Consider the following 14,180-nt stretch of genomic DNA (forward strand, 5'->3'; position numbering starts at 1 on the left):
AAAACACTGCTGTGTAAAAAACTGCTCCAGTGTCTCACACGATTGTCGTGGAAACCGTAGGAACCATTTGTTACAGTTTTTTCATTTCCCTACATGGAAAAAGCATGAGGGAGAGCATGTCTCCGATGTGACAAAGAGACGTCGGATTTCTTGGGTGTCTGTAAACTTGATTTTTTTTCCCTCACACAGTAATTTTCATTTTGGGTGAACTATACACACTAGCTGCTACATATTGTCACTATCCACGATATATATTGTTGCATTTTTGTATTGCAATATATTGTGACTCGATATTGTTACACCCCCAATTGACACTATTTCATTTGAACTGAATGCCATCACTGTTTGATTCAGAGCTGCTGTAAGTTACAGCAGAAACAAACTTTGTTATTTTACTGTTATTATTATTATATTATTAATCTGCTTTGATACAATCTGGATTGTAAAAAGCACTATATAATTAAAAGTGACTTGACTTGACAAAAGGTGAAGCAACTTACCTTTGCCAGTACAACGGTGTTTTCACAGTTTGGGGGCTTGTAGATGACCAAGTCGGCACCCAGCCGCAGCAGAATGTCTCGTAACTTTCCAAGGATTTCAGGCTTTTGAATTCTAGCATAGTGTAATAACTGATGCCAAAAACCAAGTAATTAACTATTTCCATGTAAGTGCAAGGTGGTAAAGAGTCTAGGTCTTTGTTCCATTCAGCTGCAGGCAGCTCGTATGGGTCGATGTTTTTTATATTAGCCAGTTTCTCTAAATACCTCTGTTTGGCATTGGTAGTAAGTTTCTCCCTGTAAGGACCCCTTTCTTTTGCCGCATTCTTCTCCATTTCTTCTTAATTTCTATATTATATAAATGTATTTATATATATATTGCCCCTGGCAACCGATAGCGTATCCTCCCAAAATGGTGGACGGGCGCAATTCGTCACGTGACAGCAAGCTACCGTGACGCATCTCCTCATTCTCAATACTGTCCATGTCCAGAAAGGTAAGAAAAACATCATCGAAAATACATTTTGGTCTATAAATAGCAAAAACTACGACTTTATTCAGCATTGTCTTCTCTTCCGTGTCTGTTGTGAGAGAGTTCAAAACAAAGCAGTTTGTGGTATCCGGTTTGCGAACGAATCATTTGATGTAACCGGATCTTCTTGAACCAGTTCACCAAATCGAACTGAATCGTTTTAAACGGTTCAAGTCTCCAATACGCATTAATCCACAAATGACTTAAGCTGTTAACTTTTTTAATGTGGCTGACACTCTGAGTTCAAACAAACCAATATCCCGGAGTAATTCATTTACTCAAACAGTGTAGAAGAGAGAACTGAAGATGAACACCGAGCCGAACCAGATAACGAACAAAAGACTGACACTTGAACTGACTTTTGAAGATGAACTTTATCTGAAGTTTTCCCAGTGAATAAAGTTCACAGATTGATCCAGATTATATTTTATTGTTTTGATACATTATTGTTTTGCTTTGGTGAGGATGCGACATCGGATCTAAAAGTGCTGAATCATTAGATGATCTACTTAATGTGATATCTTTTTGTATGTCTGTGTAGAGCAGATGAATTATTGAAACACTTCCCACAGTCAGTGCAGTCATATGGTTTCTCTCCAGTGTGGATCCTCTCATGTTTCTTCAGATTTGCTGAATGATTGAATCTCTTGTCACAGTGTGAACACCTGTAAGGTTTCTCTCCAGTGTGAATCCTCTCATGCTGTTTTAAATGTTCAGCTGAAATAAAAGTCTTTTTACACTCAAAGCACATGTACTCTCTCACACCAGTATGTATTTTCTGATGTACTTTCAAACTTTGTAGACATGAAAAACTCTTACCACACAAATGACATGAATGTGGTTTCTCTGTTGTGTGAACTGTCAGGTGTTTCTTCAGGCATGAAGCATTCAAAAATGTTTTGCCGCATTCATCGCATGCATGCTGCTTCTCTCTAGTGTGGATGTTCACGTGTCTCTTACAGCTTGATGACTGTGTGAAACTCTTCCCGCACTGATCGCAAGTGAACGGTTTCTCTCCAGTGTGAACTCTCATATGAACATTGAGACCATATTTGTTTATCAAACTCGTTCCACACTGAGTGCAGGTGAAAGATTTCTTGGCTCTTCTTTTCTTTGAATCTTTCAGTTTTGTTTGAGACCAACTCAAAGGGTTTTCTTCAGTTTTAAACAGATTTTTCTCACTTGATTCTTGTTTCTCCACTATTTCTTCATTAAGCTCTGAAATAAAAGTAAAAAAGGTTTATTTTCAGTAACCGTTAAAAAAAAAAAAAAAAGAAGAGAAATGTGGACATAAGAAGGGACCCTGATAACAGAGTGAAGTAGATCATTGTCAACCAAATACATGTTTCTTTTTTTATATGTTCCTGAAATGTTTTCATGTGCACCAAAGGCGCACTTCTCTGTCACTCAGACGCATAGCAACTCCAGGTTTAGGTTAAAGTAGCTTAATGTTTAGCCTACAATAACTACGCACATAACAAATAATTTGACATTTAACTTTAGGGGAAGTCGTGGCCTAATGGTTAGAGAGTCGGACTCCCAATCGAAAGGTTGTGAGTTCGAGTCCCGGGCCGGCAGGAATTGTGGGTGGGGGGAGTGCATGTACAGTTCTCTCTCCACCTGCAATACCATGACTGAGGTGCCCTTGAGCAAGGCACTGAACCCCAACTGCTCCCCGGGCGCCGCAGCATAAATGGCTGCCCACTGCTCCGGGTGTGTGCTCACAGTGTGTGTGTGTGTGTGTTCACTGCTCTGTGTGTGTGCACTTCGGATGGGTTAAATGCAGAGCACAAATTCTGAGGATGGGTCACCATAATTGGCTGAATGTCATGTCACTTTCACTTTCACTTTATTATGCATCACAAAAATATCACTCATCTCACTAAAATAGGCTAATATTATCACTTATGTTATGCTATTTTCATTACAATCAACAACAATCATTTTCCTGTCAACTTCAAAAAATAAAAAGGTGCTGTTTTGGGGGGATTTATTGTGTTTTGAATCTATTTGGCTGAATTTGTCAAAACTGATTTTAAATTAATTTAATTTAGAGCTTGCAGGAAGAGTTTGTCCAGGGCTCCAGAGCTAGAGGGCTAGAGCTGCCACTGCGTGCCATTATCCTTCTACAGTATTATACAGAACTGACTGACAACTTCAGTGATTAAAGGGCCCATATGATGCAATTTCTATTTTTCCTTTTCCGTTATGTATCTATTTGTGCATGTACAAGATCTGCAGAGCTCAAAGTCTAAAAGAGAAGGCTGATCCAGACCAGGCTAAAACAGTTCATTCAAACAAGCCCCCACATGTCTACGTCACAATGTGGAAATATTTGCATAATGTCGCCTAAATATTCACGCAAAGAAAGAAGGCCTGGTTTCAGTAACCGCAGTATTGTTGATGCAGCCATGACATCATGGAGACACTGTGTTTCGGTGCAAAAGCACTTTGGCCAATCCTTGTTATACGTATTGTTACTTTCTGTCTCAGTCTTAGTCTTGTTTGTACTGTATAGTCTGTTAGTACATTTAACTGCACTTTGCTCACATTTGACCTACTTGTGCATTAAATTATAAAAAAACAACCCCCCTTGCAATCATCTTGCGCCCTGGTTCTTAAATGTATGTACAGATATGCAGTTTTAATTGCCATTTTGGTAATTTCATGATTTAACTGACGATGTAGGCTTGTAGCTTCTAGTGTGGTTTATTTATGATGAAGTGATAGAGCATGTGTCTCAAATTTGTGTACAGTTGAAGAGCGTGCACCGTGAGCAGAAGTAAACCGGCTGACAGGACAGATATACGCCCGTTCCATGACTTAAGTTTTTAATAAATAATTTTTTTAACCAATTAAAATGTTTCATTAATTTGTTTTAATAATTAAGCTTTTGATTAATTATAATGTTTTATTAACAAAGATTTTCTCCGAATTATTTCTGTGCTCAATTATTGGTCGGAACTGATAAGCAGCTCAAACGAGTAACATTGTTTTGTTACACTTTTGTTTCGTTTGCCATTTGAAGTTTCTCATATACAACAAAAATTGCAGTTCTAGTTGAAAAAACTAAATAAAATTAGTCACGCCAGAAAAAGAGCACTGCCTTATTATTTGATGCTTTAGCTATATTATTGCAGAGCTCAAAATATTGTTTCCTATTACAGCAAATCTAAATCTGCTTAAAGCTTTATAACCATCAGCTCATTAATGAAAAATAAACACCAACCTGTTTGTTGTTCAGTATCTTCAGTGTGTTTGATTCTGCAGGGTGCTGGATCTGTCATCTTCTCTCTGTCCTCTTTAATAAATGCAGTCTTTGCAGATTTCAGCTCTTCCGGATGATGTGATGCTCGTCCTCACTTGTAAACTGATGGAGATATCCCAGCACTTACAGCAGTATTAATGGGGCGGAGCTTTACAGATGATGTTATTAATGTGGAAGGAGCTTCCTTGACGATGCTATTCTTGTGGGAGGAGCTTCAATGAAGGTGAATTGCAGCATGTGGGGAGCTGGTCTGCCAAAATACAATACATCACTTACTAAGACCATTTTCAGTACGAAATAAAAAAAATATATATTTTTTCTTTTCAAATATAAATAATTGTAAGAAAAATTGTTGAAAACAAACAAAAACTTATACAGATTTGTAAACAAAAAATACCCTCAGAATTGATACCAGGGGAGATAAATATATTTATAAAAAAAAAAAAAAAAAAAAAATGCCCCTCGACCCCAAAATGTTACATTTTACATGTACTTATTATAGAAATAAATCTTAATTTTGTGTGTTCATCCATATAAATTGTTTTGAGACAAAGTATTTGAATACTACATTGTAAGTTCAACAGTGTTTTAGTTCTTTATGTTCTCAATAGCAGCTTTTCCACTGTCGGGCCAGTGTGAGCCAAGGCTTAAAATGGGCTGGGCGGGGCTAATAGCCTCGGACCTGTAGCACCGGCTCAGCTGCGCTTCACCAAAACCCACCCTTTACATGCCTCTCAGGAACAACGTCACGCAATGTCATCATTTTACCAAAAAAGATGTTATCAGAAAACTAATAAGAAATAAGTGACTGGAACTAGCACGATCACAAAACGAACTTGATAAAAGCTACCGTTTGTTTGCATGCTGTGTTAAATATTTAAATACAAAAGCATAAATGTTTTACTATAATAAGTAATACATTAATCATAATGAGTTATTTTATCAGAATTTAAAATTAGTCACACAGAAAGCGTTACGAACAGCCTGCTTATTCAGTCGAGTCTGTTTCTGCTTATTTGTACTCACTGTAGCCAATATACATCACATTTACAAAGAATGATAATGGTGATTATAATCCACAATCAATAATCCACACTGCTGACTGAAAGTGAGTTTTGAGCTCAACTTATTTTAAAAAGTTTTTAATGCTTATGTTAGCTTTCTGAAATGATCCGCGGCGCTGACGCTCTCCAGACGCAGAGAAACTCTGCCTTTGTTCATAACCTCTCCTCTAGCCCCAGCTGGCCTGCTTTGGCCCAAGGAGGCACGGATCAAGCCCCGGAAGTGACAGTGGAAACACGACTGGCCCTGGCATGCACTAGAACACCCGCTTTTGGCCCAACAGTGGAAACGCGGCTATTTAGCTTTTAAAAGGGTAACTTAAGCCACTTTCACACTGCACGTTGGACCCGATTTGCCTTCTGTGTGAAAGCAAACATGTCCCGGGTCAGAGACCTAGTAACATTGCCGGGTTCAGTCCCGGAATGATGACCTTTACGGGTTGTGTGTGAACACACGCACATATTCCAGGTAATAACTGGCAATGTGAAGGTGCAAAATCTAGCGACCTGGGAACAATTGCCTGGACACATTACCTATATATTTTCCTGAATCGCAGTGTGAAAGGGGCTTTAAAAGGGATAGTTCAGCCAAAATTGTAAAAAATATTCTATCTGTTCTAATGATTTAAATAAAGGGTGTCAAACTCTGATTCTGGAGGGCCACAGCTCCAACCCTAGTGAAAAGCATCTGATCCAGCTAATCAAGTCCTTTAAGCTTATATGAATACTAGATGGTATGTGTGGAACAGGATTGGAACTAAAATCTGCAGGGCTGTGGCCCTCCAGGAGTTTGACACCCCTGCTTTAAACGTACGTTTTTTCTAAGTGTATTGACGCTTTGATTTGAATGAAAACAGCGCATCCGTGCAGCGCGACTCACACAGAAGAGCGTATGCTGCTTGTGTTTAGCTCAAATTCTCCAAAATAGTGCTACAGTTATGAAGAAATAAAGGAGACGAATCATTGAATAAAGTCATTATTTTAGTTTTCTTCGCATACAAAAAGCATTCTTGTCACTTCAGAAAATTCTAATTGAACCACTTATTGCAGATGGACTATTCTTACAATGTCTTTCACACTTTTCTGGGCCTTGACAATGCAAGTTATCCAAAATAACTTAAATTGTGTTCCGAAGATGCACAAAGCTTTCACGGGTTTGGATCGACATGGAGATAAGTGATAAAAATTTTTTAAATCCCTTTAAATATAAGTTTCAATTTTAAAACAACTACATGTTTTTTTTATGAAAGCAGCAACTATAACTAACATGAATAATTTTTTATTTTTTTTTATTTTACTGAGGTTTGTAGCAAACCATAATGTGGCGTCCATAATGTGGCAAACCATGTAGATTGTTCCAATGAGATTTGAGGGGAATTCATCTGTGAAATGTGCATAGATTAACAGTGAATGGCTAATGAATTAATGTTTGTATTTATTTATTTATTACAGCATATTTTGTTTGCATGGCTTAGTTATATGTATAAATTTAAATGTTAAAAATGTGGGTATGCTGGACATTCCTCAAATATATATATACACACACGTTGATACATTACTTGCCTTTTACTTTTAGAGATTAAAAACTAGTCTGTTCATTTTGCTGTTGATTTATGAAGCAAACTGGTTGGTAAGAAAGGGGGCATTTTACCCCGCCGATTGGGAAAACGCCCCCTTTGTCCAAAAATATTTTCAGTCAAAATACTTAATTATGAAGGCGCTGAGCAGTTTTAATATTTGGTGAATAACTCCTGCCGTAGTCACTCAAAACCGGGATAGCAATTCTAGTCACCAGAGGCGTCATGCCCATTCGAAGTGAGGGGGCACGTGCCCCCTCAGATTTCTGAGCCAAGTGGATTTTAAATGCAGCTTCCAAACGACAAAAAAAAAAAAAATTGCCGAATAATATTTTTTATATATTTGATACAATCACAGCAGTGTGATTAGATCTTTCAGTGCACAGCATCAGCTGCTAAATTCAAATCTGCGTTCGCTGGCTGGTGCTGAGCCAGAGACAGACGCGTTTGTACAACGCTTCATGATAACCAATCAGAAACTATTCTGTTGCGCTTATGGATGCAATGGCCAATGAGAGACGTCCAGAAGAGTCATCACTGAAATGCAATGTTTTGTTCACTTGCTCGCTGACTGAATTATTTAGCGAATTCTCTCATCAGAAACAACAAAAAGTGCAGATGTGCGTACGAATGTAAGTAAGATATTCGTTTCATAATGTAAAGTGCTTCAGTGATTTTAATGGGAGTTTTTGAGAGTGCCTGAACTCTGGCTAGACTGAATGAAAATGTTTTTTGATAATGTAAATGTTCTTTAGACTCTGTAAAATGAAAGTGTTAAAATAAGTAACTAACAATATTGTAATTAAAATTTAGATTAAATGCAAATTCAGTCGTTTTAAAAATATTTTATGGCATGATATGGCACTTAAGAACAAAGTCGGGTTTTTATGTGTAGTTAATACTACATTTCCATATATTGATCAAATAACAATCTATAAAGGTGCAAAACACGTTTACCTACACATATTTGAGAAACGAGATATTTCCTGATATATTAAGCATGTTTGGAATTGTTTTGAATAAAAATAAAAAAATAAAATAAAAAAAAATATAATATAAGCATATATCAGTTATACAGTGCTTTCGTAGAATGACTTATACCCCCCCCCCCCCCCCAAATGTGCCCCCTCAAAAATCATGAATGCATGACGCCCCTGCTAGTCACATTTATGTTTTATGTAATGTCAAATTTTACTCTACCCTACAAAAAATACTTAACTACTGTAATTATGTATTTTAACTTCGTTACACCACACCACTGCATTTAAATTATATAATGACTCGAAAAACGATTCGTTCGTTCTGCTGAATTCGAATTCGAATTTCCCATCACTAGTAGGACAGTCATTAACAAAAAGCCACATTTGTGTCGTGGTGTCCGGGTTTTACACTGGATAAATTAATAAAGCAGAGTAGTGACACCTGCCAATTATATTCATTCACCAACAACACAGACTTGCATATGTGGGAGATACGAAATGGATAAAAATGAGTAAAATAAAAAGAGGACCTGAATAACCACATTAATGGCATTTTTAAATCATGCTCTGGTTTATTTCCACGTTCCATATCGTGAATAAGAAGTGTATCCTTTTAAAGACTAACTTTAATGGACGTCTACTTTTACACATACTTATTCCGTGGCATCCTAATGTTCAAAACTGCATTTATTTGATTGTTTTGCGTGCTGGGGGAATGCTTTCATCGTGTGCAGAGTGATGTTAACATTTAAGCTGGCTGATGAGAGAAAATGGCACCATCAAAGAGTATAAAGAGAAAACGGGATAAAAAGAAGAAAGGAAAAACAACTACGCGTTCATCCTACCTAGTTTTGTCAATGCAAAGCCGGTGTGTCTTATCTGCAACGAAGTTGTCACTGTTTGCAGTGAATATAATACCCTTTTGAACTTTTCAAATTAAAAGCTCTCAATTCTAAAACATCACTTTAAAAACGATTCGGACTTTTATTTTGAAAGCAAAACCACAAGACGAAGTGATTGTTCAGAACCATAGGCTGTGTTCGAAATGGCATACTTGCTTAATGCTTATTGCCCAGTACACATTCAGCACAGCTGCTGAGGTTGTTACCTCACAAATAAATTACTTACCGTTTTTTTTTTTTTTTTTTTTTTTTTTTTTTACAAAGGCTTGTTAATTAAGGATTTATTCTAGTAAACAATGCTATATTACCCAATTTAACATAATTAATGGACTTTACATACTGAGCAGAACTAAAAATAATTGTGTAAATAGTAGTTAGGTGGTAGATATTTATATTTCAGTACTGTAGTATATTATAAAACAGTATGCATTAACACAGTGTATTTTAAATTATCATACTTAAAAATATTATTAAATGAATGCAACTTTATTTGGACAAAAACATGTCACAGTGTCTGGGTTGTGTTCCCTGGGTTTCCACTAGGTGTCCTCCGGTTCCCACGGTGTGTATTTATACCCGGTCTGTCTGAGTCTTTGTCACGGAGTCCTTGTTTAATGTTGATGTTAATTCATGTCCGTCATCTTGCCTTGCCTTGCCTTGCCTTGTCTTGCCTTGTCTTCGTGTTTTGTTTATGTTTGGATTTGTTGGATATCGACCCCTGCCTGGACTGTTTATTCTTTGGATTGCCCCTTTAATAAACACATACCCGCAATTGGTTCTCTCTCCTGTGTGTTCTGTAATACCGACTGTGACAGAAGGACTCCGTCATTCTAGGAACCAGCGGTATGTCGTTTTTCCATTCCCCAGCCAAGATGGCGGAGCGGCGAGCCAAGTATCTTCGGTTGATCGCCCTCCGCCAAGAGGGCAATGAAGTGGGGACCCTGGCTCAGGTGTTCTGGTCCCTGGCCGAGGGCATGGGTTACAACGATGCGGACCTAAAGGACTATTTTAATGGCGGGCTGGATGATCCAGTGTCTCAGGAGGAGATGGCGCAGTTAGAGACACTGGAATTCTGGGAATTTGTGCGCTACCTGCAGCGTCGGCTTCGGTGGGATGCCCCAGCCACTTCTGTCTCTTCCGGCGGGGTGGTCGTCAGCCCAGCACCACTGCCCAGGATGGCAACCAGCCAAGCGTCACAACCCAAGATGGCCGCCAGTCCAGCACCACTGCCCAAATTGGCTACCAGCCCAGCGCCACAGCACAAGATGGCCATCTGTCCAGCGCCACAGCATAAGATGGCCGCTAACCCAGCGCCAATGCCCAAATTGGCCAACGTTCCAGCGCCACAGCCCAAGATGGCCGTCAGCCTAGCGCCACAGCACAAGATGGCTGCTAACCCAGCGCCAATGCCCAAATTGGCCACCGGTCCAGCCCCACAGCACAAGATGGCCGCTAACCCAGCGCCAATGCCCAAATTGGCCAACGTTCCAGCGCCACAGCCAAAGATGGCCACCAGCCCAGTGCCAATGCCCAAATTGGCCACCGGTCCAGCGCCACAGTACAAGATGGCCGCCAGCCCAGCGCCAATGCCTAAATTGGCCACCGGTTCAGCGCCACAGCCCAAGATGGCCGTCAGCCTAGCGCCACAGCACAAGATGGCCGCTAACCCAGCGCCAATGCCCAAATTGGCCACCGGTCCAGCGCCACAGTACAAGATGGCCGCCAGTCCAGCGCCACAACCCCAGATGGCCGCCAGCCCAGCACCACAGTACAAGATGGCCACCTGTCCAGAGTCATGGCCCAAGATGGCTGCTTGCCCAGCGCCGCTTCACAGGATGAGAGTCTCAGTTGACCCTCCAGAGTCGAGTCAGGTGCCAGTTGACCCTCCAGAGTCGAGTCAGGTGCCAGTTGACCCTCCAGAGTCGAGTCAGGTGCCAGTGAACTCTCCAGAGTCGAGTCAGGTGCCAGTGAACTCTCCAGAGTCGAGTCAGGTGCCAGTGAACTCTCCAGAGTCGAGTCAGGTTCCAGTTGACCCTCCAGAGTCGAGTCAGGTTCCAGTTGACCCTCCAGAGTCGAGTCAGGTTCCAGTGAACTCTCCAGAGTCGAGTCAGGTTCCAGTGAACTCTCCAGTGAACTCTCCAGAGTCAGGGCTAGTCACCGCGGATCCTCCAGAGTCAGGGCTAGTCACCGCGGATCCTCCAGAGTCAGGGCTAGTCACCTCGGATCCTCCAGAGTCAGGGCTAGTCACCGCGGATCCTCCAGAGTCAAGGCTAGTCACCGCTGATCCTCCAGAGTCAGGGCTAGTCACCGCTGATCCTCCAGAGTCAGGGCTAGTCACCGCTGATCCTCCAGAGTCAGGGCTAGTCACCGCTGATCCTCCAGAGTCAGGGCTAGTCACCGCTGATCCTCCAGAGTCAAGTCAAGTCACCGGTGATCTTCAAGGACTGAGTCAAGTCACCGGTGATCTTCAAGAACAAAGGCAAGTCACCATTGATCTTCATGAGCAAGTACAAGTCACCAGTGATCTTCATGAGCAGTGTCAGGCCAGCACCAATCTTCTGGAGACCAGTAAGGACACCAGGGAATTACTAGAGTTTCGTCGTCCCGTTGGTCCAGCCGCACGGAGGTCTGCTCCACCTTGGGGGGCTCTGGTCATGACCACATGGCTGTGGTGGTCTTCTGCTCCGCCCTGGGGGGCTTCCGTCCTGACCACACGGTTGTGGTGGTCTTCTGCTCTGCCCTGGGGGGCTTCCGTCCTGACCACACGGTTGTGGTGGTCTTCTGCTCCGCCTTGTGGGGCTCTCGTCCTTACCACATGGCTGTGGTGGTCTTCTGCTCCGCCCTGGGGGGCTTCCGCCTTGACCACAGGGGTGTGGTGGTCTTCTGATCCGCCCTGACCACACGGTTGTGATGGTCTTCCGCTCCGCCCTGGAGGACTCTGGCCTCGACCACAAGGACGTGGTGGACTTCTGCTCCGCCCTGGGGGGCTTCATGTTGTTTTTTGCTTTTTGTTTTTGTGTTCATTTCTGTCCCTGTTCCTTTCTGTTAGTCTGGCCCTCCGCCCCTCCCCCTGAACCTCCTCCGGTCCTCCTCCCTCCTGGTCTTCCTGTTTTGTGTTTACATTCTGGTGCCTGTTCCCCATGTTTTTCTTTGCTGACCCTCCGTCCCTCCCCCTGAGCCTCCACCTGTCCGCCTCCCTCCTGGTCTCTGTTCTGTGTCTGTCTTGGAGTGTCTGGGAGCCGCTCCGTAGAGGGGGGGTACTGTCACAGTGTCTGGGTTGTGTTCCCTGGGTTTCCACTAGGTGTCCTCTGGTTCCCACGGTGTGTATTTATACCCGGTCTGTCTGAGTCTTTGTCACGGAGTCCTTGTTTAATGTTGATGTTAATTCATGTCCGTCATCTTGCCTTGCCTTGCCTTGTCTTCGTGTTTTGTTTATGTTTGGATTTGTTGGATATCGACCCCTGCCTGGACTGTTTATTCTTTGGATTGCCCCTTTAATAAATACATACCCGCAATTGGTTCTCTCTCCTGTGTGTTCTGTAACACCGACTGTGACAAAACATCCCTATACATATACTGCTAACCACCTAATAACACTGTATTATTAATGAGACGTTTTATTTCCAATTATCAAATATTTCCTTTATTTTTAATGAAAATGAATGCCTTTCTGGTCTGATGTGTGGAGGGAAAAGGAGTAGCCTAGAAAAAGTTTTGGTAAAGGGCAGCCCCGAACTTGGGTCGCTCGTGTCAAAATCTTTTTATCACAGCCAGGCATTGGTGGGCGGAGTTATTGACTCTGCCAACAAATTATTTATGTTATATTACTTCATTATTTTATTATTCAATATCTTTAAAATAATCTCTACTGTAGCTATAAAGCACTATAGAGATAAAGGTGATGTAATTTGACTTGATCAGAAATGTGCTGTAGAGATTAAAGTACAATGTATGTCCTATTTTCAAATATTGTTTTTAGATATACAGTGATAGTTTGTAGTTTAAAGTAATATTTATGTATAAAAGAGTTTTATAATTACCATTCTCCACCTCCAGTTCATTCACACATTTGAAGATGAAACATTACATGGAGCGCGCTGTGTTCTGGGAAACATGCAGTGTCTTCAGATGCATACATCAAATTTCAGCAAATGTAGCAGGTAATCCAGGCATTCCATGCATGCAGAACATTCACTTACTATTCACAGTATACACGCAGCATACTTGCTGTATGAGTTGTATGGTAGTATGCCATTCCGGACACAGCTTCTGTACTGATTTCAGTGTACTTGAGTTATATTCTGCAGATTCTGGTAAATATAGTACTGAAGGTCATCTGGGTATTTTGATGCATAAAGAACATTTGCACACTATGCACAGCATACATACTAGATACTGCAGAAACAGTAAGAGTAGTATGATAGGATGGCATTTTGAACACTGCATGTATAAAAACATGGATGTAGTGTCTGTGACATCACCCATTGGTTTCCGAAGAGCGTTTTTGAAGGCAAAAGTGTGTAGAGTGGGCTGTCGCCATCTAGGCAGCACATCACTGAAAATAATTATTTTAAAACTTCCAAAAAATAAAAAGCGACCAAATCAATATTTAATGTCAAATACTCTGAAAAAAATTATAAAAACAAAACACTTTTGTTTTTGCCCCCATTTTTCATGAGCAGGGGCCCGTTCTTCGTACGTCGCTAACTCAGCTGGATTTGAATGTTGACGATTTGGCGTGATCTTGGATCATTTGGGAGCAGGCTTATTTGTTTGTTTGTTTGTTTGTATACTTTATTGTCCTTTTTAAGGAAATTTGTCTTGGATTCAAGCTGCATTGATTCACAACATATACATACATACACATATACACACACAACCAATAAAAAGCTAAAATATTAACAGCATCAACAGTCACCTCTTTCCACCATATAGGCAATAAAAAATAAAAAATGGATCCGATAATGAATTTACACTACGGTCCCTCTTCCCACCATATAGTTAAATTGAAAATGGATCCAATAATGAATTTACACTACGGTTCCTCATTCCATAATATAGGCAGATTAAAATGGATCCAACAATGAATTTACACTATGGTCCCTCTTTCCATAATAGGCAAATTTAAAAAGGATTCAATAATGAATTTACACTACATTTCAACATGACTACATTGCTACATCTTGCTATTTAACATATTAATTGATACAGGAATAATTTCATGTAAACAGGATTAGATCGCTTCTTTTCAACCAGAACTGATACTCAAAATATGTCTGCTACCACCGCTACTTTATTACAAGAGTATCGTACTGATCCAGGGACAAAAATTTAAAATAATAATCATTAAAAAAATTATTTAA

The 14,180-nt window shown here is 40.7% G+C and overlaps 2 protein-coding genes across 2 annotated transcripts in view; both read right to left on the minus strand.

Annotated features, from left to right (window-relative positions):
- The window catches only part of LOC132146361 (zinc finger protein 658B-like), a 910,027-nt gene that overhangs the window by 293,602 nt on the left and 602,245 nt on the right, over window positions 1–14,180 (minus strand). The gene's annotated exons all lie outside the window — the stretch shown is intronic.
- Window positions 1,535–13,072, minus strand: LOC132152073 (gastrula zinc finger protein XlCGF49.1-like). Its single transcript, XM_059561108.1, has 2 exons — window positions 13,042–13,072; window positions 1,535–2,247 (listed from the first exon to the last, which is right to left on the minus strand). Exons 1-2 carry the CDS (start codon window positions 13,070–13,072, stop codon window positions 1,535–1,537), a joined length of 744 nt encoding a protein of 247 aa, XP_059417091.1.

This window comes from Carassius carassius, chromosome 1 (genome assembly GCF_963082965.1).
Source record: "Carassius carassius chromosome 1, fCarCar2.1, whole genome shotgun sequence".
In the NCBI taxonomy this organism is placed as follows: domain Eukaryota; kingdom Metazoa; phylum Chordata; class Actinopteri; order Cypriniformes; family Cyprinidae; genus Carassius; species Carassius carassius.